At 45.1% G+C, this 26765-nt stretch overlaps 1 protein-coding gene across 1 annotated transcript in view; it reads left to right on the top strand.

Moving 5' to 3' along the window:
• Positions 1-26765, top strand: part of CFAP92 (cilia and flagella associated protein 92 (putative)) — a 326108-nt gene that overhangs the window by 21365 nt on the left and 277978 nt on the right. Inside the window, 3 exon segments of the mRNA XM_082638951.1 lie at positions 1677-1817; positions 6504-6688; positions 14640-15529. Coding sequence (XP_082495077.1) covers positions 1677-1817; positions 6504-6688; positions 14640-15529 — 1216 coding nt within the window.

Here is a 26765-nt window from a genome sequence, read left to right on the forward strand (position 1 = left end):
CTTCCCATGCTTTTGAGAGGTGTACAGCCACCCTTGCCTAGAAATCGGTGTAACCCCCCCGCCCCCCTCTTTCTCACACGTTCACACAACATTGTAGTGATTTTTGGTTTCGTGAGTTACAGAAATGTCTTCACGCATGCGTATTTAGCAGCAGCTTCCTCTTTCTCTCGACTTTAGTTCTGAGATTTATTGGGGTCAGTACATCTCAGTCCAGCCCCTTCTACCTCCTGTACAGTGCCCTGTCGGGTAGCGCCCCCTTCATCCCTACAGACCCCGCTGAGGGATGTTTGAATGTCACCAGTTTCCTGTTACCACTGCTGTGACAGCAACCGTCCTTGTGCAGGGCTCTAGCGCACGCGTCGGAGGGTGTGGGGTGCATGCCCGGCGGGGTCACGGGCGTAGGAAATGCGCTGTGACTGCTCAGGGTATGCTGCCGGTTTAGGGTCCCGGTTGTACTTCTTCGCCCTCCTGACAGCAGCCCCGAGAATTCCCGCTTCTCCACATCACCCTTGCATAGTCAGGGGCCCAGTTCCTGATTATTGGGATTGAGAGCATCTAGAATGCTTATCTGGTCAGCACTTAGGTCATTTGCCTATTCCCATTTCTTCACTTATGTCGTTCTGTTGTGTTTAAATTTTTTTTCTTGTTGATCCCCAAGCCTTTTTTTTAAAGGTCTTTTGAATAACTCTGCATAGTTTCACACACTGTAAACATCACAGGCTGGGGTCTGTACCTTACCCTTTCCATTCATGTAGGGTGTCTTGTTGTGTATCCCGGGTATTCACCGCTTCCCGTCCAGTTTGTACTTTGGGTAACACTTAAGAGACCCTTCCTCAAACAGATGGCAGTCTAGTCTCCCAAGTATTCTTCTAATGATTTTGAAGTTTCTGTTTTCCACCTTCAGTCTGCAACTCATTTTGCATACGGCATGAGGTGCCCTATAATTGCATTTGCCGCCAGATGGACAGTCAGTATCATTGATCGACTGGTCCATCTTTTCCCACTGATTTGAAATGCCACCTCTGGCCTCTTTTAAGTCTCCCTATGTGTGTGGCTCTATTTCTGGGCTTGCCCGCAATGGTCTGTTCCATTGGTCTCTCTGTCACAGAACCTATAGCTCATGGTTTTAGTTACCCACACTTATGTGTCTTATCATCTCCTTTTTCTTCTTGATCTAAGCTGGGTGCTGAGCTGAGCATCTTATGTGCCTTTACCCACTGACTCTTCTCGATGCCCTTAGGAGGCAGGTGCTGCCCCCATTCGACAGACGGGGTTGTCGAGGCTCAGAATGGTTAAGGCGCTTTCCCTGCAAGAGGGGGAGAGCTGATTCTAGAACTTTGGTGGTTCAGCTTCAAAGCCCAACCCTCAGCGCTGCACTGAGGTTATTAGCCGACGGGGAGGAGAACTTGGGTATTGTGTGGCGCTGGTGTCGTCACAGCTGGCTCTGGGTACTGGCGAGTGGGGGATCAGGACCCCATAATTTCCTGCTGTGTGTACCCAACGAGTGCTGTCCGCATTGGGATGCGTCTCCCAGTTGCTGGGATAAAGCAGGAGCACAGACTCTGCCTCCAGGGAGCCCCCAGAGCCTTCCGCATCCCTGCTTCGAGAAGCAGCCACATACATCCTCTGGGACAGGAGCTCCGCTGAACGTTTATTCCCTTCCTCTGATTTCACAGTTAAACAGAAAGAATCAGACGCGAGGAGGAAAAACCAGAGGAGGAGGGAGACATCTCACATGGAGACAGACTCCAGGCTCACAGGCCACGGGAAGCAGGGCACGTTCGCCATGCAGCTGGCGGTGATGCCGCTCCTCGCAGGTAGGCACACCCGTTGCCAGCAGCGTCCGGTCTCCTTGACCCGTGTGGCTAGAATGCCTGTAAACAGGACACTTGCGGTGACCGAGCCCCTGCCCTACGCTCTCAGCCACCCCCGCCAGGTGGGCATGTCTCCACTATATAGAGCGGGAAATGGAGGCGCAGTGAGTAAGCAAAGCCTGGGTTTGAACCTAGGTCTGATTCCAAAGTCCAAGCAAACGTGAGAATAAGAAACGTCATGGTTTTGTTTGCTACATAAGATGCTACTTTGTATAAACACGTTCCTGCAGATTTTTACAAAGACGTCTAGTAAAGGAAATGAGGAAAGGCGACCAGTATTTATGTCCTGTCATTTACTTCTCACGACCAGCTCTGATCTTCCCAGTGAACTGGTACTGGTGGTATAGGGCGTGGTTATCATTGTCATGATTTTTTCAGGGAGGAATCGAAACTCAGAGAAGTCAAGCAGCAAAACCTGAGGGCACACAGCTCAGTGGCAGAACAGGGGTTTACTTCATTTGCTTTGCAAGATCTATCACAGTTTATAAACTCAGTTTGATAAATAATAAGTAGGTATTTATTATGTCCATATGTTTAGATAATGGAAGGCTCAGAATATATTTTGGGTAAAATTATATGACTTTGTTTTAAAAAGGGAATATGGGGGGAACCCTCTTCTTTTTCTTTTTAGAGAAAATAACTTCAAACTTATTTCACTGTGGGGTTTTTGGCCATCAGGGTGAACGAGCGCCCCCTTCTGGCCTATCTGGAGAAACTTAGGCAGACGCGGAGGGTCAGTGAAACCCCATAGGGTCAGAGTCCAGTGCCGGGGTGCCGGGAAAATCCTTATTTCCACAAGCGCTTGGGTTGATGTCTATATGTTTTGAGGAACTACTATTAACTTTTTTGTCCACACGTTTAGATGGATTTTTGAAAATTAGTTTCACCCAAAGTGAGTTTTCAGAGACTCTTACCCACTGCTGAGCCGTGTCCAGGAGGACCGGGCCTTTCACGCAGCGGCCACATGGCCCCGCCTGGGGCAGTGACTTTGGTTCATGCTTCTTTGGTCTTGAACCCAGAAGCAACCAGTGCTGCTCCAGGTGGGTGGGCCCCGGGGGACCTGCCTGACCTGCTCCTTACTTTGCTGTGAGGGGAGGGAGATGCTGAATGGTCCTGGTCTGCCCGGTGTGACCATTTCCAGCAGGTGAAGCCAAGAGGTGCCTGGGCTTCCCCTCCGTTTAACTTGTGCTGCCATGGCCCTGTACAGTGACAGTTATTGCAAGAGTGACAAAACAGACTTTGAATCCTGGCTCAGCCCTTTACCAGCAGGTCGCCTGCTTTCTCTGAGTCTCAGTTTCCTCATCTGTAAAATGGGGACAATAACTGCCACCCCAGGGGGCTGTAGGAAGGATCACGAGAGATAATGTGTGTAAACGGCTTAGCGGGGAGCCCTGCACACAGCAGAACTCAGGCAGGTTACTGGTGAGGAGGTGGCAGCTGCTTCACCCGGACATCTGGGTGGGCTGCGTGTAGGGCCCTGGGCCTCCGGCAAGGGGGGCAGAAAGATCCCTGCTCCCTGGCACTGAGGCCACGGCTCGTGGTCATGAGTGCAAGTGGTTGTGGCTCAGCAGGCCCATTGTAGGTTTCTTTTTGCCATAAAATAGAATAGCATAAGATTATTCCAAAACTAGAATGATTATTTTTAGTCACCTTCAATTTAATTTTTTTAAAATAAATTATTTTATTGTATTTATTTTTGGCTGCGTTGGGTCTCCATTGCTGCGTGCGGGCTTTCTCTAGTGGTGAGCAGGGGCTACTCTTCATTGCGGTGTGCGGGCCTCTCATTGCAGTGGCTTCTCTTGTTGCACAGCATGGGATCTAGGCGTGTGGGCTTCAGCAGTTGCAGCACGTGGGCTCAGTAGTTGTGGCTCGCGGGCTCTAGAGCGCAGGCTCAGTAGTTGTGATGCACGGGCTTCGTTGCTCTGTGGCATGTGGGATCTTCCTGGACCAGGGCTCGAACCCATGTCTCCTGCATTGGCAGGCGGATTCTCAACCACTGCACCGCCAGGGAAACCCCATCTTCAATTTAAGATTAGGCCGCAGACTTTGCATACCTTAGTGGTAAATATTGTTGGCCAGTAAGTGCCTAGAAAGTTTCTGTGTTTGGAGTGAACTCTTATGTTTACTGCATAGAGGAGGGGCCACACTTTTAGCCACGCAGGACTGGTTTCGACACTGGTTCTGCTGCTTATTGGCCAAGAGTCCTTGGACAATCACTTGACATCCCTGGACCTATCATGTTCAAGTCCGGCAGCTGTAGGTGCAGAAACCTTGTGGTGCCCACTTGCCCTTGACTTGTTCCTTACGTGGGACAGTGGTTCTCACCTTGGGCACTTATGCCCCTGGGGACACTTGGCACTCTGAGGCATCTTTGGATGTCATAAGTGGGAGTGGGACGCTGCTGAATGTCCCATGATGCACAGGATGGTCCTCATGACGAATAATTATCAGTCCTCACATGTCAGTAGTGCTGAGGTTGAGATCCCTGCCCTGGATCATGGCTGACATCACCTGAGATTTCTGAAGGTTGATATGAGTAGATGTTTGCACTAGAGAGTCCTTCTAAACTGGGCCATCTTCTATGAAAAGGCTTGCAAAGTTCTAGAACACAAATCAGAATTGGCTATGGTCTTAATGAGTTGGTTTATTGAAGAGAGTCACAGGGAGAAGTGGGGGGTCCCCAGGAGATGCCCACGGCCCAGGCAGACAGTGCACACCTCAGGCCCAGGACTTGTCCTGGAAGCAATTGCTCTTCCTGAGTGTGAGTGGTGGGGCTCTCACATGCCCTAAAAATCTATTTACCAGCATCATGAAAGAAATAGAATTGGTCTTTTTGAGCACAGACCCTGTGCTCGGAGGGGCAGTGTTCCTGACACCTTCCTGTGCATAATCCCTTTTCATCCACTTAACCCTGAGAAAGGTGGTATCTCTGTCCATTTTGCACACGACGAAATCAAGCCTCAAAGAGCCTCTAACTTGTTGTAGGTCACATGAAGCCTAACAGCCGGATTTAGGGTTTGAAAAATCTGCTTGCAAATCTGGAGCTTTGCTTTTTTTTTTTTCCCCTTCACCAGTGTCTCTCCACCTGGTGAAATGTCTGGGCCCCTTTTGCGAGAAAAGTATTCTCACAGCTGCCCGTGTGCCCTGCAGTGGTCAAATCGCCCACCCTTTTCTGCAGTTGCACTGTTGTACAACTGTCACAGCAGGAGGTGTGCCAGGCTGGATTTGGCTCGAACGTACCACTTGTGTTCTACGTCAGTACCTACCCTTCCCTCCCTGGATTACAGCAGTGAAAATGACACCGCTGGGCACCAAACACAGACACTGGTGTTAGTTGTTCCTGAGTGTGTTCTAGTCTAAGAACTGCTTGGAGAAGTGCTCCAGAGCTTTCTGCAGTGAAGGACTTGTTCCGTGTCTGCTCATAGCCACACATGACTGCTGAGCGTGTGACGTGGGACTCATGCAATGAAGGAAGTGCCTTTTAATTAATTAATTTATTGGCCATGCTGCACGGCATGTGGGATCTTAGTTCCCCAACCAGGGATTGAACCTGTGCCCCCTGCAGTGGAGGCATGGAGTCTTAACCACTGGACCAACAGGCTAGTCTGAAGGAAGTGCATTTTAAATTATATTTAATTTTAATTAATTTAAACATAAATATCCACATATGGCCAGTAACTATGGGACTCACAGCACAAGTCTGGTGGTTCTAGAATTACCTGGAGAGATTTTAAAAATCCCAGTGTGGAGGCTACAGCCCAGACCAAGCCCATGAGACTGGGAGTGGGACCCAAGCGTCATTGTTCCTGATTGTAGCCTATAGATGATTCAGGAAATGCTTATATCACAAGGTGATCATCAACATTAAATCACAAAATGAAATTCTCTTAGAGAACCTATGGGACCCCAGGTGAAAAAGTGGTGCAGACATGCTGCCTGTAGATGTTTCCCAATTATTATTATTATTATTATTATTTTTTTTTTAAAATAAATTTATTTATTTATTTATTTTTGGCTGTGTTGGGTCTTCGTTTCTGTGCGAGGGCTTTCTCCAGTTGTGGCAAGCGGGGGCCACTCTTCATCGCAGTGCGCGGGCCTCTCACTGTCATGGCCTCTCCCGTTGCGGAGCACAGGCTCCAGACGCGCAGGCTCAGTAGTTGTGGCTCACGGGCCCAGTTGCTCCGCAGCATGTGGGATCTTCCCAGACCAGGGCTTGAACCCGTGTCCCCTGCATTGGCAGGCAGATTCTCAACCACTGCGCCACCAGGGAAGCCCCCCAATTATTATTTTTTAAAGCTTTCCTCTTTTTGGTGTAATTTTTTTTTTTTTTTGCAGTACGCGGGCCTCTCACTGTTGTGGCCTCTCCCATTGCAGAGCACAGGCTCCGGACGCGCAGGCTCAGCGGCCATGGCTCACGGGCCCAGCCGCTCTGCGGCATGTGGGATCTTCCTGGACCGGGGCACGGACCTGCGTCCCCTGCTTCGGCAGGCGGACTCTCAACCACTGCGCCACCAGGGAAGCCCTTTTCAGTGTAATTTTATCTTTGACCCTCAGGTTGCCTGATTCCTCCTGTGCTGGTCTCGGGGCTGTTCTGAATAACATTCTAACGCTGTGTGTATCTCCCCGCAGGATGGCAAACTGTCGTGAGTCGTGGCAGTGGAAGGTCGGCCAACGTCTTAGATTGTTTTTTGACACTGAAAACAGAAGTTCCCCTCATGACTGAAGAGCAAAAGCGGGACTTAAACCCCCTGACCATAGAGGTCAAGTGTGTTTCCTGCCTTCCATCACGGTCTGTGTCCTTCAGTGAACTAGAGGTAAGAGTGAGCCAGGCCAGCTGGTTTGAGAGCTGCTTTTCCCAGCCATCTGCCCATCGCCTTTCACCCCTCACCCGCAGTGTTCCTACATGAGAAGTGTGATCATCAACCCCATTTCCTCATTTAGCATCTCACAGCCAGACAGCAAAGAGATTAGGTTCCTGGGATCAGGAGTTACCAAGTGTGAGGTCTCCTCTGCTACACCACAGGGTTCTTCAGGTGCAGGTAGTGACCCTCCACTCAGGAGGAGCTCTATGCTTCCTTGTTAGAGCAGCGGTGCTCGCCTAGTGCTCACTTATTTTGAACCAGCCAGTTTAGTGCTGGAGTTTACCTTGGGAGTCCCCTGTTCCTCTCCTGGTGGGTCCCTGTCCCTGGATTCTGTGTCTTGCTCTTGCTTTGTTTCCGCTTTGATTTTGCTGGAGCACATCCTCCTGTAGCTTTCTGAGAAGAGGTTAATGGGAGATACTTGTTTTATGATCTCTTACGCCTGAAAATATCCTTATTCTACCCTTATACTTGATTGATAGTTAGGGTATAGAATTGTAGGTTAAAAAGTCATTTTCCTTCAGTTAAAAAAATTTTTTTATTGGAGTATAGTTGATTTACAATGTTGTGTTAGTTTCAGGTACACAGTAGAGTGAATCAGTTATACGTATACACATATCCACCCTTTTTACATTCTTTTCCTATATAGATAATTACAGAGTATTGAGTAGAATTCCTTGTGCTATACAGTAGCTCCTTGTTAGTTATCTCTTTTATATATAGTGGTGTGATCTCCCAATCCCAATCTCCCAATTTATCCCTCCCCCCTCTCCTCTGGTAACCATAAGTTTGTTTTCTACATCTGTCACTCTATTTCTGTTTTGTAAATAAGTTCATTTGTACCATTTTTTAGATTCCACATATAAGCAATATCGTATGATATTTGTCCTTCTCTGTCTGACTTACTTCACTTAGGATAATTTCTAGGTCCATCCATGTTGCTGCAAATGGCATTATTTTATTCTGTTTAATGGCTGAGTAATATTCCATTGTGTATATGTACCACAACGTCTTTATCCACTCCTGGATAAATTATCCATCCATCGATGGACAATTAGGTTTCTTCCATGTCCTAGCTGTTGTAACCAGAGCTGCAATGAACACTGGGGTACATGTATCTTTTTTTTATGTATATAAATTTATTTATTTATTTATTTATTTATTTTTGGCTGCGTTGGGTCTTTGTTGCTGCATGTAGGCTTTTCTCTAGTTGCGGCAAGCGGGAGCTATTCTTCATTGCGGTGCGTAGGCTTCTCATTGCGGTGGCATCTCTTGTTGTGGAGCATGGGCTCTAGGTGCATGGGCTTCAGTAGCTGTGTCATGCGGGCTCAGTAGTTCTGGCTCGCGGGCTCTAGAGTGCAGGCTCAGTAGCTGTGGCACACGGGCTTAGTTGCTCCATGGCATGTGAGATCTTCCTGGACCAGGGCTCGAACCCATGTCCCCTGCATTGGCAGGTGGATTCTTAACCACTGTGCCACCAGGAAAGCCCCATGTATCTTTCTGAATTACAGTTTTCTCCGGATATATGCCCAGTAGTGGGATTGCTGGGTCATATGGTAGCTTTATTTTTAGTTTTTTAAGGAACCTCCATACTCTTCTCCATAGTGGCTGCACCAATTTATATTCTCCCCACCAGTGTAGGAGGGTTCCCTTTTCTCCACACCCTCTCCAGCATTTATTGTTCGCAGATTTTTTTGATGATGGCCATTCTGACTGGTGTGAGGTGATACCTCATTGTATTTTGATTTGCATTTCTCTGATAATTAGAGATGTTGAACATCTTTTCACGTGCTTTTGGACCATCTGCATGTATTCTTTAGAGAATTGTCTGTTTGGATCTTCTGTCCAATTGGGTTCTTTGTTTTTTTGATATTGAGCTGCATGAGCTGTTTGTATATTTTGGAGATTAATCCTTTGTCTGTCTTTTCGTTTGCAAATATTTTCTCCCATTCTGTGGGTTGTCTTTTTGTTTTGTTTTTGGTTCCCTTTGCTGTGCAAAAGCTTTTAAGTTTAATTAGGCTCCATTTGTTTATTTTTTGTTTTTATTTTCATTACTCTAGGAGGTGGATCCAAAAAGATATTTCTGCAATTTATGTCAGAGAGTGTTCTGCCTATGTTTTCCTCTAAGAGTTTAATAGTATCTGGTCTTACATTTAGGTCTTTAATCCGTTTTGAGTTTATTTTTGTGTATGGTGTTAAGGAGTGTTCTAATTTCATTCTTTTACATGTAATTGTCCAGTTTTTCCAGCACCACTTATTGAAGAGACTGTTTTTTCTCCATTTTATATCCTTGCCTCATTTGTCACAGATTAGGTGACCATAGGTGCATGGGTTTATTTCTGGGCCTTCTATCCAGATCCATTGATCTGTATTTCTGTTTTTGTGCCAGTACCATACTGTTTTGATTACTGTAGCTTTGTAGTATAGTCTGAAGTCAGGGAGTGTGATTCCTCCAGCTCCGTTTTTCTTTCTCAAGATTGCTTTGGCTATTTGGGGTGTTTTGTGTTTCGATACCAATTAAAAATTTTTTTGTTCTAGTTCTGTGAAAAATGCCATTGGTAATTTAATAGGGATTGTATTGAATCTAGATTGCCAAGGTGACTATCTATAAAAAGGTCTGCTTGAAAGCTGGCCCTTCACCGGTGTCTAGGAACTTGAATCATTCTCTAATGAGAGTGGTTCCTGGGCCTGACTGTTTCTGCCAACAGTACTGACCATGCTTTCCTTCAGGGCACCTGGCATATTGGGACACAGGCTGGGGGAGCCTAGTACCAGCCCCAATCAAAACCCTGGGTGCTAGGTCTCCAGTGAGCTCCCTGGTGGACAGTGCGTCACCTGAGTTGTCACAGTCAGTTGTGCAGGAGCTCAGTGCATCCTGGGACACACAGGAGGAGGCCATGGGGAGATGGCGCTTGTCCCCCTGCTTTGCCTCGCAGCCCTTTTCCCTTTGCAGGCTTTGCCTGGTCTCCTCTGGCCTTTGTGAAGCCCAGCTGTGGGTCCGACCACAGCTGAGTCCTGAGGTTCTCCTAGAGAATCACGGATCTGGGGGTGGCCCCGGGGCCACCGACTCAGCAGTGTTTTCCTGCTTTGTGGGTTGCCGTCCCTGTTTGTACAGTCCTTGTTTCCTCAAGTTGGTTTTTCTGTTTGTTTGGTCTCCATCGTCACATCTGTCTTAATCCCCTGGTTCGCTGCTCATAGGTAAGAGTGGGGGCCTCAAAAGCAGCCTTGGGTGCCGAGCGGGCTTGTGGGTTCTGAGCCTCATGCTGCGGTGGCCTGGGTGGGCTGGTGGTGGGGAGACCTCAAGGTCGATCTCTGGAGGTCTCTCCCAGTTGCCCGCCTGGAGGGTAAGGGTCTGGTAGCCAAGGGATGAAAAGGATGTGGGGTCTGCATTGGATGGTCTGTGAGCATTTGGTCACCTAATACATCTGGTTTGGATAGGAGCCGAATGCCATCAGCTGTCCCTCATTCCAGAGACCCTCTGGTTTTTTAATTTTTAAAATAGCAAGCAGAAAAGTAAAAATATCCTACAAAATATCCTACAGAATCAACTATTTTCTCTTGATGTACAGTTCTGTAAATTTCAATTCATGTGTGGATCAGTGTTCTCACCACCACAGTGAGGATATAGAACACCTCTATGACCGCAACCCCCAAACTCTTTTGTACTAGCCCTTTATGACCACATCTTCCCCACCCGCACTCCCGGCAACCGCAGATGTGTTTGTCGTGATAGTTTTAACTTTTGAAGATTGTCATACAGATGGGGTTATATATTGTGTAACATCCACACTAACAACCCCTGCTCCAGCAGGGAACAATACGTATAGCCTCCTTCACTCAGAACGATGCTGGCGAGATTCCTGCAAGCTAGAATTCATCCCTTTTTGCCTCTGAGTCGTATTCTGGAGCTGGATGTAACCCCAGTCTGTCTGTCCATTAACCCATGGAGGATGTTTAGGTTGTTTCTGGTTTGGGGCAATTATGAATACAGGTGCTAAAACATCTGTGTACGTGGTTTTGTGTGAACATAAGCCTTCAGTTCCTTAGGATAAATGCCCACAAGTGGGCTTCCCGGGCTCTGTGGAGAGGCTATGGCTGCATTCTCACCAGTGGTGTGCGAGGGTTCCAGCTGCTCCTTATCCTCCCCAGAACTTGGTATTGTCAGTGTTTTATTTTTAATTTTGGCCACTCTAATGAGTATGCAGTGTTATCTCATTGGGGTTTACCATGCATTTCCCTGATGCAGAGTGATGTGGCGCATCTTTTAATCTGCTTATCTGCCATGTTATGGCCCCTTTGGTGAAGTGTCAATTCAAGTTTTTGCCCACATTTCAACTGAGTTCTTTTTTTTAAATAAATTTATTTATTTTTGGCTGCATTGGGTTTTCTTTGCTGTGCACGGGCTTTATCTGTTTGTGGTGAGTGGGGACTACTCTTTGTTGCAGTGCGTGGGCTTCTCATTGTGGTGGCTTCTCTTGTTGCGGAGCGTAGGCTTCAGTAGCTGTGGCTCACTGGTTCCAGAGCTCAGGCTCAGTAGTTGTGGCGCACGGGCTTAGTTGCTCCGTGGCATGTGGGATCTTCCCGGACCAGGGTCTGAACCTGTGTCCCCTGCATTGGCAGGCGGATTCCTAACCACTGCGCCACCAGAGAAGTTCTCAACTGAGTACTTAGTTTTCCTGTTGTTGAGTTGAGAGTTTTAAAATCTATTCTGGATACAAGTCCTCTTTTGGATATATTCTTTGCAGATATTTTCTCCCAGTCTGTAGTCTGCCTTTTTATTCTCTTATTTTAATTTTGATGAAGTCCAAATTATACATTTTTGTTTTCTATGGATTGTGTTTTTGTGTCACATCTAAGAACTCTTTGCCTAACTCCTGGTGACAGGGGTTTTCTTCTATATGTTTATAGTTTTACGTTTGGATCTATAGTCAATTTTGAGTTAATTTATGTATAAGGTTTAAGTTAATGTTCACTTTTTTGCATACACATGACTGTTCCAGCACCATTTGTGGAAAAGACTTTTTTTTCATTGAATTTCTTTTGCATTTCTGACAAAAATAAGTTGGCTGTACTGGTAGAGGTCTATTTCTGGATCCTTTATTCTTCTTTTTCAAAATTGTGTTAGCTCTTCCAGTTTCTTTGCCCTTTCATATAAATTTCAGAATCAGCTTGTCTCTACCTACAAAAACTTGTGCTAGGATTTTGCCTGGCTTTGCATTAAATCCATAGATCAGTCTGGGGAGAACTGACGTCTTACTGTGTTGAGCCTTCCAACCCCTGAATTCAGTGTGCCTCTCCATTAGTTTAGGTCTCCTCTTTTCTCTCTCATTAGTGTTTTGAAGCTCTCAGGACCCTGTATTCATTTGCCTGCACAACAAACTAACAGCCTCCCGCCAAGCAGTAGGGGAGGGGAGGGCACTTGGGCTGGGTGGCTTCTCGGGACTCGCAGCGGTTCCCTTGCTGGGCTGTTTCCTGTGACCCCTAGATCCAGAGATGCTGGGTCCTGCCAGTTCCTAAGTCTTTTGAGGATTTTGCAGAGAATGTGGCTGGTTCTCAGCTTCTCCATTACATGCTTGGGATTTGGCTTCCTCACCTGTGCTGTGTCTGCACCACTTGCTCGTCACTGTCCCAGCCCTCATGCTGGCTTCTGTTCTCTTCTCCTTGTCCTTGTATGTTTATGTCTTTTAAAAAAATTCCCTGTGGTTTTAGGGGAGTTCGGTGCGGGGTGTAACCATGTGTGTGTGTTCAGTCTGCCACTTGAACCACATGACCTGATGTTTAGTTCATGTCCCCAGTGGGCTGAAGTTGCCCGCACAAGGGACCATGATGTCAGCGTCCCCGGCACCTAGCCCAGGGCCTGGTACAAACAGGAGCTCGGTGACCATCAGTCAAGCATGAGAGCCAAGGAACAGGACATTTTGATACACCGTTTGTATCACAGTTCATCTGTTTGAAGAGGATTCCTCTCACTCAGATTTTCAGTTGCCTCCCCAGCTGCTGCCACTGCAAACAGATTACAGGTTGGGAACTTGAACTTGCTGGAGGGCAGGTCCAGGAGAGAAACGCAATAGGGGGTTTCCTTCCACTCTTTCTGTCTCATGGGGTTCCCCCACCCCATTCCTTGGAACAGAAAGAGAGCTCTGTCTCTCCACGCCTGGTGCACAATTCTGGGATTCAGGCTTCCTTTGCGTCTAGTCTGGGACATGCAGGAAGAGAATAAAACCCAGGAAACTCACTGGGTTTGGTCTCTTTCTCCAATCTGCCCACTGCCTTTTACTTTTCAAAAGCTGCTCCGTGCATCTCTCTCGGGTTTTTTTATTCTTTAATATTTATTTATTTATTTAGGCTGTGCCGGATCTTCGTTGCGGCACACGGGACCTCCGTTGTGGCATGCGGGCTTCTTAGTTACGGCATGTGGACTCTTAGTTGAAACATGCTTTCTGTTGTACTCAGTGGGAGGTGCAGGGTGGGTGTGCTTATTCCGTTTAACCAGATTTGAAAGCTCCTCTTTTATTTTTCTCTAGCATATCTATTCTTTTTATTAATATATTGTGGATACAAGTCCTTTGTCAGATATATATGCATTGTACATACTTGCTGCCCATCTGGAGCTTGACTTTAATTTTCTTAATAGTGTCTTTGATGAAGTCCATCTTATCAACTTTTTCTGTTATGATAAGTGCTTTTCGTGTCATATCAAATAAATCTTTTTTCCACCCCAAGTTTATGAAGATACCACCCTCTCTTTTCTTCTAGGAGAGGTATGATTTTAGCTTTTATGTTTAGGTCTGTGATTCCTGTAGAATTCATTGCATTTTCCTAACCATAAAAATGGTAAATTTCTTCATTTAGATTTTCTTTAATTTCTCTCTGCAGTGTTTTGTAGTTTCCAGTGTACAGGTCTTACACATCTTTCATTTCTTCCTGAGCATTTTATGTTTTGATGCTGTTGTAGGTGATATTTAAAAATTTCCAGTTTTAGAATTTTCATTGCTAGTAAATAGAATTACGATAGTCTTGACCTTGATGATATACTTTTACTTCTTAAAGACCGAACAAATAGGTTTATTTTATGTACCTGATCATTCTAATACCTGTGCCTTTGGACATCCGGTTTTGCTAGTGGTACCTTTTCCCCTTAGGTGTTTTGTGATTTTTACTATGATCCCATGTTCGATGGAACTTTCTCTGTGGGAATTCTTTGAGGCCTAGGTTGGAAGTGGATTTCTCCAGAAGGTTTTCTTAATTATTTCTGCCAGGTACCTGGGAGCCCTACCAACCCAGGATTATTTTTAAATAAAATTTCAGCATCAATGGTAAAAGAAATAATAAAATAAGTAGTACCCTTGGAGTATGCATTCGGACCACACACTTGTGTAACGGTGAGCTTCTGATGATAAAGTTGTAGCGTGCATAAGGTTTCCTGTTTCTGTCCCGACACAGCCCTGCCCCCCACCTCCAGCTCAGCCTGCGAGTCCTCTTAAACCCAGACCCAAGTTCTGCTTGGTCACTTTATATGCTAAAGCTGAGCCGTGGCAGCCCTCCAGATGCGTGTCTGGGAAACACGGATTCTCGGTTCTAAAAGCCACTCCTCTCCACACTTTCTGTGCCCAGCCATGTGACGGGAAGGAGGCACAGGGCCTGTCCTCGTGGCACTGGCCATCCGGGGGAAGTAGTTGCTTCAGCTGCCAGCTCAGCGCTGTACACATGGCTCTCGGGCCTCACAGTGGCCTTGCAGAGTGGGCTCTGTCCTTGGGGTTTGTGAATGAGGAACCACAGGCCGCAGGGGCTGCAGGGACTGCCGGGGGTGAGCCTGGGGCCAGGATTTGAGCCCCTGGGTGGGGAGGGGGACCGGCAGGGCGTGCCCGCAGCTGCGCCCGTGACCGCCGCCCCTGTTCTCTCGCAGCGGCTGTGCACACCCGTGTACTGCAGGTACCAGTTCCACAGGACCCCAGTGCACAGGACTGAGGGCCAGCCCCATGGGACCCACGTCTACTTCCAGGACATCAACGTCATCTTCCTTGGGGCCATGCACCCCAGCAACCTGAGGGAATACCTGGAGGGCCCCCCCATGGTGGTGGAAGTTCATGACCGGGACCGCAAGTCAGAGGGGTATTCCCGCAAGCCTGCCCTGTTTGGGGAGGACCCACTGGATTCGTACCTCAACCTCCAGACCCTAATTTCTCCGGAAGAGACGGAGAACAACCCCTTTGAAACCCAGGATAAGATGTGGGACCCTTACGGGGTTGCCCAGGTCAGCTTTGCCGACCTCCTCCTTGGCCACAAGTACTTGAACCTGGCCGTCCCCGTCCACAGCTGTGAGCCCAAGGCCACGCGCCTCGGCCATGACAGCAGGCGCAGGAAGGTGGTGGGGTTGCGGGTGCCCGGAGACGGCCTGCAGCATGGCCCAATGCCCCCAGGCGACTACCTGGAGGCCAGCTGCCTGCTGAAGCTGCGGGTGGACGTGGCGGTGCCTCTACGGGCCTGGACTGAGGCCCTGGACGCCAATCCCACGGCCTCCCGGTTTGGCCGCGTCATCTTCGTGTTCACCTCCAGTAAGCCCTCACTCCTGCACGGCCTCCTGCAGGACATCACCGTGATCAACGCCGCGGCCCTGGGCCTGGACTCCTGCCAGCAGATCCTGTCCGCCTTGAAAATGTGGGCGAAGATCCAGGAGCGGCCAGACCTGGATGTGCTCACCGGCTTCCACCTGCTGGACGGGCGGGGCCACCTCCTCATCCTGGAGGGCTTGGCCGACCGGGGCCTGGGGCGGCTGTGGGAGAGCCACCAGAGCCGGTAGGTAGGTCGCCGCATTTCTGGGTGGGGAGGGGTGGCCGAGCTCAGGTTCTGTGATGCCGACTATGGGAGGGGCCTGTTGATTCGATGTCTCTCGGGGTTTGTATAAGGCACTTCACAGAGCTCAGCAACTGGGAGAGCCGCTTGCCTTTGGTTGAAGCAAAGACTTCAGGGGTATATGGAAGGGAGGCTGGTTCAGGAAACTGGGTCCTGCCTTCAGACTCCTGAGGCGCCCTCCCAGCCAGTGGGGAGCAGAGTGTCCTGCACGGCCCTGAGAGGAACACCACAAGGACACAGACATCAGCTCGTCCCGAGGGAGACGGGGCAGATTATCGTGAGGCTGGAGGGCTGCTTGTGCTGCAGAAGTCCCCTTCCCTGGAGGCCCAGGCGCCCCCGACGGCCGCCCCCGGAGATGTTGCAGAGGCAACGGAAGTGTCCCTTTCTGGGCCGCAGCAGGTGGCCCCTCGTGGTCCTTCCGTGCTTTAGTTTTGGTGATGGGATAACTCTCTTTTTCTTCCATGATTTGCAGCTATTGTAGTTTGGATCAACAGGGCCTTCCTTCTCTACTCTGGAGGCCCCCCCGTCTGTTCTCAGAGCTCAGATGCCCCATGACTCAGATACTGACAACAGCAGGGTGTCCAGATGTTGACTCTGTCCACCCAGGGTGGGGCCTGACTTGATGTGCTGATGGCCAAGAGCATGGGGGCAGGGGAGGCAGGGAGGCTGCCTCATGGCTGGTTATCCTCCCAGGAGAACTGAAAGCATGCATACACACAAAAAAGTGCACATGGATGTTCATAGCACTGTTATTTATAATAATCAGAAAGTGAAACAACTCAAATGTCCATCAGCTGATGAATAAAACATCCATACCATGGAATAATATTCAGCCATCAAAAAGGAATGAAGTATTGATACAGATACTTCAACATGGATGAACCTTAAAAACATTATGCTAGGGGACTTCCCTGGTGGTACAGTGGGTAAGACTCGTGCTCCCAATACAGGGGGCCCGGCTTTGATCCGTGGTCCGGGAACTAGATCCCTCATGCATGCCACAACTAAGAGTTCGCATACCACAGCTAAGGAGCCTGCGAGCTGAAACTAAGGAGCCCGCCTGCCACAACTAAGGAGCCCATGAGCCGCAACTAAGGAGCCTGTGAGCTGAAACTAAGGAGCCCGCCTGCTGCAACTGAGACCTGGTTCAACCAAAACAAACAAACAAACAAAAACTCATTATGCTAAGTGACCTGGAGGGCATTGTGCTAAGTGAAATAAGACAGAGAAAGACAAACACTGTATGTTATCACCTACAAATGGAATCTAAAAAATAAACTAGTGAATACAACAAAAAAAGAAACAGACTCACAGAGAGGACAAACTAGTGGTTACCAGTGGGGAGAGGGAAGGGGAGAGGGGCAAGATAGGGGTAGGGGAGGAAGAGGTACAGACTATTGCATATAAAATAAATAAGCTACAAAGATCTATTGTACAGCACAGTACAATATTTTGTAGTAACTATAAATGGAGCATAATCTGTAAAAATTTTGAATCACTATGTCGTACACCTAAAACTAATATTGTAATCAACTATGCCTCAATTAAAAATTATGCTAATAGGGACCTCCCTGGTGGCACAGTGGTTAAGAATCCGCCTGTCAGTGCAGGGGACGCGGGTTTGATCCCTGGTCCAGGAAGATCCCACATGCCGCGGAGCAACTTAGCCCATGCGCCACAACTACTGAAGCCCGCACGCCTAGAGCCCGTGCTGCACAACAAGAGAAGCCACCAAAGTGAGAAGCCCGCGCACCACAACGAAGAGTAGCCCCCCACTCGCCGCAACTAGAGAAAGCCCGTGTGCAGCAACAAAGACCCACCGCAGCCAAAAATAAATAAATTTAAATTTTATGCTAATAAAAGGAGCCAGACATAAAAGGCTACCTATTATACAATTCCATTCATATGAGATGTCTAGAATAGTCAAGTCCATAGAGATAGATCAGTGGTTTCCAAGGTCCGAGAGGAGGGATGCAGGAGAAGTGGGGAGTGATGAAAATGTTCTAGGATTAGACGGTGTTTGTGGTTGCACAACATTGGGAGTACACTAAAACCGCTGAATTGTACACTTATTTTGGGGGGGGTATACTATTTTATTCAAATTTAAATTTCACCATCATATACTGAACTTAAGTATATGCTGGCCCTGTGTTTAGATTTTTGAAATAAAGGTGGACAGACAGCTTTAAGGATGCAATGTATTAAACACTGTACAATATATTAAACAATTAGAGAAAATCTAGGGGTGCTATAACTCTATATACCTTTGTACATTGAGTGGCGTTAAGTATAGGGACAAGCCCAGCACCTGGAGGAAAAGCCTGTTGAGGACCGAACAGAGGCCCTCGGCTGCTGTCAGAATCTCCCCTTGACTTTCAACAAACCAAGGAGTCTGTCCATGTACAGAAACCACCGAATCCGGGGCAAACAGTAACAGGATAAATGTTAAGGAATTGGCTCTTGGCAGTTAGGACTCTGGGGGCCGGTGTGAAGCACGCGGGGCTGGCTAGAGCTGGGACCTGTTGCAGCTCAAGTCTGGGATCTGTAGGTCAGAGCAGCAATCGATTCTAAAGACAGAATGGTGAGTGCATTCTGCAAAAGCCCCCAGGGTTTGCCGACAAGTTCCTGGGATGCTCTCCTCAAATGGCAGGAATCGTACACTTCCAAAGAGTGAACTTCATGGTGTGTAGGAAAGAACTTGGCCTTGCCCAGGAGAGGTCTGGCTTTTGCCCTTGGCTTCTGGGAGGTGATCTGTGTCATGCCTGATAGGAGTGTCTTTGGTTAGGTTGGGGGCTGACCACACTGGATCTTAGGCTGAAGCCTCACCAGAGAGTCACAGGATGGAGGTTGGTGGGGCTGGAAAGACCAATAGTGTGACTTAGGGCAGGGGCTTTGGGTCATGCAGTGTCCTGGGCATGTTTTTGTGTGGATGCATACTTTCAGTTCTCCTGGGCAGATAACCAGCCACGAGGTAGCCTCCCCCTGCCCACCACCCCCTGCTGTGCTCTTGGCCATCAGCACATCAAGACATGCCCCCTCCTGACATGGAGACTCAGATTGCTATGTGGGCCATCAATCAATCAATCAGTCATTAATGGAGCCCCAATAAAAACTCTGGACACCAAGGCTAGGGGGAGCTACTCTGTGTAGTGATTCTTTCATCATCTTAAAAATACCTTTTCCAAAGAAAAAGTTTTGAATTTTGATAGAGTCCAATTTATTGATTATTTTTTCTTTTATACAGTATGCTTTTAGAGACATGTTTAAGAATTCTTCACAAAGCCTTAGGTCTTGAGTATTTTTTCTCTGTTTTCTTCTAAAAGATTCATGGTTTTATGGTTTACTTTTAAGTTTATGATTCATTTTGAGTTAATTTTTGTATAAAGTTCAAGGTTTAGATTGAGATTTTCCCTTTTTTTTTTGCGTTACGCAGGCCTCTCACTGCTGTGGCCTCTCCCACTGTGGAGCATAGGCTCTGTACGCACAGACCCAGTGGCCATGGCTCATGGGCCCAGCTGCTCCGCGGCACGTGGGATCCTCCCGGACCGGGTCATGAACCCGTGTCCCCTGCATCGGCAGGTGGACTCTCAACCACTGCGCCACCAGGGAAGCCCTGTTGGAAGATTTTTAATAGCAGTTTCAATTTCATTACTAGTGATTGGTCTGTTCATATTTTCCGTTTCATCCCGGTTCAGTCTTGGAAGGTTATACCTTTCTAAGAATTTGTCCATTTCTTCCAGGTTGTCCATTTTATTGGCATAGAGTTGCTTGTAGTACTCTCTTAGGATGCTTTGTATTTCTGCGGTGTCTGTTGTAACTTCTCCTTTTTCATTTCTAATTTTATTGATTTGAGTCCTCTCCCTCTTTTTCTTGAGGAGTCTGGCTAATGGTTTATCAATTTTGTTTATCTTCTCAAAGAATCAGCTTTTAGTTTTATTGATCTTTGCTATCGTTTTCTTTGTTTCTATTTCATTTATTTCTGCTCTGGTCTTTATGAGTTCTTTCCTTCTGCTAACTGGGTTTCGTTTGTTCTTCTTTCTCTAGATCCTTTAGGTGTAATGTTAGATTGTTTACTTGAGACTTTTCTTGTTTCTTGAGTTAGGCTTGTATAGCTATAAACTTCCCTCTTAGAACTGCTTTTGCTGCATCCCATAGGTTTTGGATTGTCGTGTTTTCATTGTCATTTGTTTCTAGGTATTTTTTGATTTCCTCAGTGATCTCTTGGTTACTTAGTAACGTATTGCTTAGCCTCCATGTGTTTGTGTTTTTTACGTTTTTTCCCCTGTAACTCATTTCTAATCTCATAGCATTGTGGTCAGAAAAGATGCTTGATATGATTTCAGTTTTCTTAAATTTCCTGAGGCTGGATTTGTGACCCAAGATGTGATCTAGCCTGGAGAATATTCCATGCGCACTTGAGAAGGAAGTGTAACCTGCTGTTTTTGGATGGAATGTCCTATAAATATCAATTAAATCTATCTGGTCTATTGTGTCATTAAAGCTTCTGTTTCCTTATTTATTTTCATTTTCGATGATCTATCCCTTGGTGTAAGTGAGGTGTTAAAGTCCCCCACTATTATTGTGTTACTGTCGATTTCCTCTTTTATAGCTGTTAGCAGTTACCTTATGTACTGAGGTTCTCCAATGTTGGGTGCATATATATTGATAATTGTTATATCTTCTTCTTGGATTGATTCCTTGATCATTATGTAGTGTCCTTCCTTTTCTCTTGTAACATTCTTTATTTTAAAGTCTATTTTATCTGATATGAGTATAGCTACTCCAGCTTTCTTTTGATTTCCATTTGCATGGAATATCTTTTTCCATCCCCTCACTTTCAGTCTGTATGTGTCCCTAGGTCTGAAGTGGGTCTCTTGTAGACAGCATATATATGGGTCTTGTTTTTGTATCCATTCAGCAAGCCTGTTTCTTTTGGTTGGAACATTTAATCCATTCACGTTTAAGGTAATTATCGATATGTATGTTCCTATGACCATTTTCTTAGTTGTTATGGGTTTGTTTTTGTAGGTCCTTTTCTTCTCTTGTGTTTCCCACTTAGAGAAGTTCCTTTAGCATTTGTTGTAGAGCTGGTTTGGTGGTGCTGAATTCTCTGAGTTTTTGCTTGTCTGTAAAGCTTTTGATTTCTCCCTCGAATCTGAATGAGATCCTTGCCGGGTAGAGTAATCTTGGTTGTAGGTTCTTCCCTTTCATCACTTTAAGTATATCATGCCACTCCCTTCTGGCTTTTTAGAGTTTCTGCTGAGAAATCAGTTGTTAACCTTATGGGAGTTCCTTTGTATGTTATTTGTTGTTTTTCCCTTGCTGCTTTCAATAATTTTTCTTTGTCTTTATTTTTTGCCAATTTGATTACTATGTGTCTCGGCATGTTTCTCCTTGGGTTTCTCCTGTATGGGACTCGCTGCGCTTCCTGTACTTGGGTGACTGTTTCCTTTCCCATGTTAGGGAAGTTTTCAACTATAATCTCTTCAAATATTTTCTCTGATCCTTTCTCTCTCTCTTTTCCTTCTGGGACCCCTATAATGCAAATGTTGTTGTGTTTAATGTTGTCCCAGAGGTCTCTTAAGCTGTCTTCATTTCTTTTCATTCTTTTTTCTTTAGTCTGTTTTGCAGCAGTGAATTTCACCATTCTGTCTTCCAGGTCACTTATCCATTCTTCTGCCTCAGTTATTCTGCTATTGAGTCCTTCAAGTGTAGTTTTCATTTCAGTTATTTTATTGTTCATCTCTGTTTGTTTGTTCTTTAATCCTCCTAGGTCTTTGTTAAACATTTCTTGCATCTTCTTGATCTCTGCCTCCATTCTTTTTCTGATGTCCTGGATCATCTTCACTATCATGGTTCTGAATTCTTTTTCTGAAAGGTTGCCTATCTCCACTTCATTTCGTTGTTTTTTGGGGGGGTTTATCTTGTTCCTTCATGTGGTACATATCCCTCTGCCTTTTCATCTTGTCTGTCTTTCTGTGAATGTGGTTTTTGTTGCACAGGCTGCAGGATTGTAGTTCTTCTTGCTTCTGCTCTGGTTTGCATTTTTAAAAGGTTTTTTTTACATTCCCTTTCTGATATTATTGGTGTAAAGAAATGCCACCAATTTCTGTATGTTAATCTTGTATCCTGCTACCTTGTTGAATTAATTTATCAGTTCTAGCAGTTTTTGTGTGGTGTCTTCAGGGTTTTCTATATGTAGTATAATATCATCTATATATAATGACAGTTTTACCTCTTCCCTTCCAATTTGGATACCTTTTTTTTTCTCTCATCTGATTGCTGTGGTTAGGACTTTCAGTACTATGTTGAAGAGAAGTGGTGAGAGTGGGCATTCTTGTCTTGTTCCAGATTTTAGGGGAATACTTTCAACTTTTCACTATTGAGCATTATATTGGCTGTGGGTTTGTCATAAATAGCTTTTACTATTTTGAGATATGTTCTCTCTATACCCACTGTGGTAAGAGTTTTTATCATGAATGGATGTTGAATTTTGTCAAATGCTTTTTCTGCATCTATTGAGATTATCATGTGGTTTTTGTCTTTTCTTTTGTTTATGTGGTGTTTGTGTCAAGTTATTTTTTTGTCTTTTCTTTTGTTGTTGTGGTGTATCAGATTGATTGATTTGTGTATACTGAACCATCCTTGTGAACTTGGGATGAATCCCTCTTGGTCATGGCGTATGATCTTTTTTACGTGTTGTTAGATTTGGTTTGCAAATATTTTGTTGAGAATTTTTGCATCTATATTCATCAAAGATACTCACCTGTAATTTTCTTTTTTGGTGGTATCTTTGTCTGGTTTTGGTATCAGGGTGATTGTGGTTTCACAGAATGTCTTTGGGAGTGTTCCCTCCTCTTCAATGTTTTGGAAGAGTCTGAGAAGAATCTGTATAAGTTCTTCTTTGTATGCTTGGTAGAATTCGCCTGTGAAGCCATCTGATCCTGGACTTTTGTTTGTAGGAAGTTTTTTATTACAGGTTTGATTTCACTTCTAGTGATTGGTCTGTAGAAATTATCTATTCTTGATTAAATTTTGGTGGGCTGTATGTTTCTAGACAATTCCATTTCTTCTAGGTTGTCAAATTTGTTGGCATATAATTGTTCATAGTATTCTCTCATGGTTTTTTGTATTTCTATGGTATCAGTTGAGATTTTTCCTTTTTCATTTCTTATTTTGTTTATTTGGATTCTCTCTCTCCTTGGTGAGCCTGGCTAGAGGTTTGTCAATTTTGTCATTTTTGTTTACCCTTTCAAAGAACCAGCTTTTGGTTTTGTTGATTTTTTTTCTAGTTTTAAAAAAAATCTCTATTTCTTCCCTGATCTTTATTATTTCCTTCCTTCTGCTGACTTTAGGTTTTGTTTGTTCTTCTTTGTCTAATTCTTTTAGGTGGTAGGTTAGGTTGTTCATCTGAGATTTTTCTTGTTTTTGATGAAGGCCTGTTTTGCTATGAACTTTCCTCTAAGAACTGCTTTTGCTGTGTCCCATAGATTTTGTATGGTTGTGTTTTCATTGTCCAGGAAGGTGGTGGCTGTGGCTCTTGACCACTCCTGGCGCCTGGGCAGGTGTGTCAGTGGCCCACGACCAGTCTTGTCCAGGAGGGAGTTGGTGGAGGCTCGCAACCACTCCTGGGTTCTGGGCAGGAGTTGGTGCAGTCCCTCAACCTCTCCTAGGGTCTTGGAGGGTTTTAGTGGGGGCTTATGACCACTCCTGGCATCAGGGTTGGTGGCGGTGGAGGTCTGCAACTGCCCCTGGAGCCTGGGAAGGCAGTGCCTTGCCCTCTGGGAGCACACATACAGGGGAAAAAGGTTATAGTCTAGGTCCCACCTCTCCCCTCCTACACCGCCCAAACAATGCTGACTGGCCTCCGAGGCGGCTCAGGCTTCCTCCGCTTATACCCCCAGCCGTGGTGGCACTGGATTCCTCCCCCCTGCCCCCCAGTCTGTCTCTACATAGCCAACCCCAGTCCTCTCCCTGGTTCTGATCTCTGGAGCCCAAGTTCCAGAACCCAGCCCCTGCCAGCACTGGCGACATGCATGTCAGGCTGCGGAGTGCAGGTCTGCAGTACTGACCATCTGTGCAGTTCTCCCTCTGCTCTGGCTGCCACAAACTGACTGCTGCATTCTTCTCAGAGGCTCTGAAGCTCCCCTTCTGTCCTGGCAGATATCCCTGCTGGTGAGGGGGCTTCCCAGGGTGCATGAACCTTTCCTCTTTCACAGCCCCCTCCCAGGGGTGCAGGTCCCATCTGGATACCTTTCTCACTTTCTTTTTCTTTTTTCCTACCTGGTTACATGGAGATTTTCTTGCCCTTACAGCAGTCTGAAGTCTTCTGCCAGTGTTCAGTAGATATACTGTGAGAATCGTTCCACATGTAGATGTATTTTTGTTGTAGATGTGGGAGAGAGTGAGCTTTGTGTCCTACTAGTCTGCCATCTTGATCAGTCTCGTGTTTTCTTTTAGCAATTAGCATCCTTTCTTTTCAACTGAAAGAAGACCCTTTAACATTTTTATAAGGCCAGTTTGGTGGTGATGAACTCTGTTAGTTTTTCTTATCTGGAAAACTCTTTTATCTCTCCTTCAATTCTGAATGATAACTGCCTGGTAGAGTATTCTTTGTTGGAAGACTTTTTCTTTTGGCACTTTGAATATATAGTGCCATTCCCTTCTGGCCTACAAAGTGTCTGCTTAAAAATCTGCTGATAGTCTTATGGGAGTTACCTTGTGTGTAACAAGTTGTTTTCCTCTTGCTGCTTTTAAGCTTCTCTCCTTGTCTTTAACTTTTGACCTTTTAATTATAATGTGTCTTGGTGTGGGTCTCTGGGCTCATCTTATTTGGAATTCTGTCTTGATGTGAATTCTGTTTCTCTTTTGCCCTATGTGAAGGGGTCATTCAGCTAGTTTTTAGTTTTTGTTTTTACATTTTTTCCCCCCAGAGGAAATTGTTCCATATGTAGCTGTAGATTTGGTGTGTCCTTGGGAGGAGGACCTTCCTCCCAAGAAGATCTTCCCAAGGAAGATCTTCCTCCATCACCATCTTGAAATGGACCCTAGGTTGAGTTTTTGTTTTGTTTTGTTTTGCCTACATATATCTAATTGCTACAGCATCATTTGTTGAAAATAGTATCTTCCTTTATGGAATTGCTATTGCATCTTTATAAAAAATCGGTTGGTCATAATTGTATGGATCTATTTCTGGGTTCTCAATTCTGTTCCATTGATCTCTGTGTCAGTCCCTTCACCAATACTACACAGTCTTGATTACCATAGCTATATAATCAAAGTCAGGCCACTTTATTATTCTTTTTCAAAGTTGTTTTTGTTGTTCTAGATCCTTTGCCTTTTCATATAAATTTTATAATCCTCTGTATGTATCTACAAAACATCTTTCTAGAATGTTGATAGAAATTATGCTAAACCTATATATCATTTGGAGAGAACTATTTGAGCCTTCCAATCCATGAATATGGTATGTTACTCCACTTATTTAGATTTTTAAAAATTTCTTTCATCAGCATATTCCGCATACAAGTCCTGTACATATTTGGTAGATTTATATCTAAGTATTTTATTTTTTGAGTGATTTTTAAATGGTTCTGTATTTTTTATTTCAGTTTCCAGCTGTGCATTGCTTGTATATAGAAATATAATTGATTTTTCTATGTTGATTCTACAGCCTTGCTAAACTCTCTTATTGATTTGAGGGGTTCTGTTTGATTGTTTGTTTTTGGTAGATTCCTTGGGATTTTCTACACTGACCAAGATGTCATCTGCAAATAGCAATAGTTTAATTCCTTCCTTTCCAGTCTGTATATCTTTATTTCCTTAGTGTGCTAGCTAAGACTTGAAGTACTATTTTATATAAGAGTTGTCACATCCTTGCTTTGTTTCTGGTCTTTGGTGGAAGGCAGTCTTTCCCCATTACGTGTAGGTTTTTTGTAGATGTCCTTTATCAACTTGAGGAAGTTCCACTCTATTCCTTATTCGCTGAGAGTTTCCTAATTTGCTGGCTCACACAATTCACAAAAATCAATCCCAGACAGAGTGAAAACTTATTTGAAATAATTATGGACTCACAATAAGTTGCAGAAATCATAGAGAGGTTCCAGGTACCCAACACCCTGTCTCCCCCAGTGGTGACGTGTGACATATTGATGGATGCAGTAAACTAGACCACAGTTGTCTGTTCTTATTCAGATTTCACCAGAAAAATCTTGTTGTTGTTCATTTTATTTTTCAGATTCCACACATAAGTGAGAACATACAGTATTTGTCTTTCCCTGTCTGACTTATTTTACTAAGTTTAATACCTTCCAAGGTCCATCCATGTTGTTGCAGATGGCAAAATTTCATTCTCTCTTATGGCAGAGTAATATTCCACTGTATCTATATATTGCGTCTTCTTTATCCATTCATCTTCTGATGGGCACTTAGGTTGCTTACATATCTTGGCTGTTGTAAATTGGGGTGCATATATCTTTTCAAAGTATTGTTTTCATTTTCTTTTGATACACACCCAGGAGTGGAATTGATGGATCATATGGTAACTCTACTTTTAATTTGTTGAGGAACCTCCATACTCTTTTCCATAGTGGCTGCACCAGTTTACATTCCCACCAAGAGTGTAGGAGGGTTCCCTTTTCTTCACATCCTCACCAACACTTTATTTCTTGTCTTTTTGATGATAGCCTTTCTGTGAGGTGATACCTCTTTGTGGTTTTGATTTACATTTCCCTAATAATTAGTAATATTGAACATCTTTTCATGTACCTGTTTGCCATCTGTATGTCTTCTTTGGAAAAATGCCTATTCAGGTCTTCTGCCCATTTATTAATTGGGTTGTTTGTTTTTTAACACTGAGTTGTATGAGTTCTTTATATATTTTAGATATTAACCCCATATCAGACATATCATTTGCCAGTGTTCTCTCATTCAGTAGGTTGCCTTTACATTTTGTTGATGGTTTCCTTTGCTGTGCAAAAGCTTTTAAGTTTGATTAGGTCCCATTTGATTAGTTTTGCTTTTGTTTCCCTTGCCTGAGGAGACAGCTCCAAAAACTTATTGCTCAGACCGATGTCCAAGAACGTATTGCCTACGTTTTCTTCTAAGAGTTTCACAGTTTCAGGTCTTATATTTAGGTCTGTAATCCCTTTTGAGTTTATTTTATACATGGTATGAGAAA

Source organism: Mesoplodon mirus (assembly GCF_964341445.2).
Source record: "Mesoplodon mirus genome assembly, chromosome: 12".
Taxonomy (NCBI): domain Eukaryota; kingdom Metazoa; phylum Chordata; class Mammalia; order Artiodactyla; family Ziphiidae; genus Mesoplodon; species Mesoplodon mirus.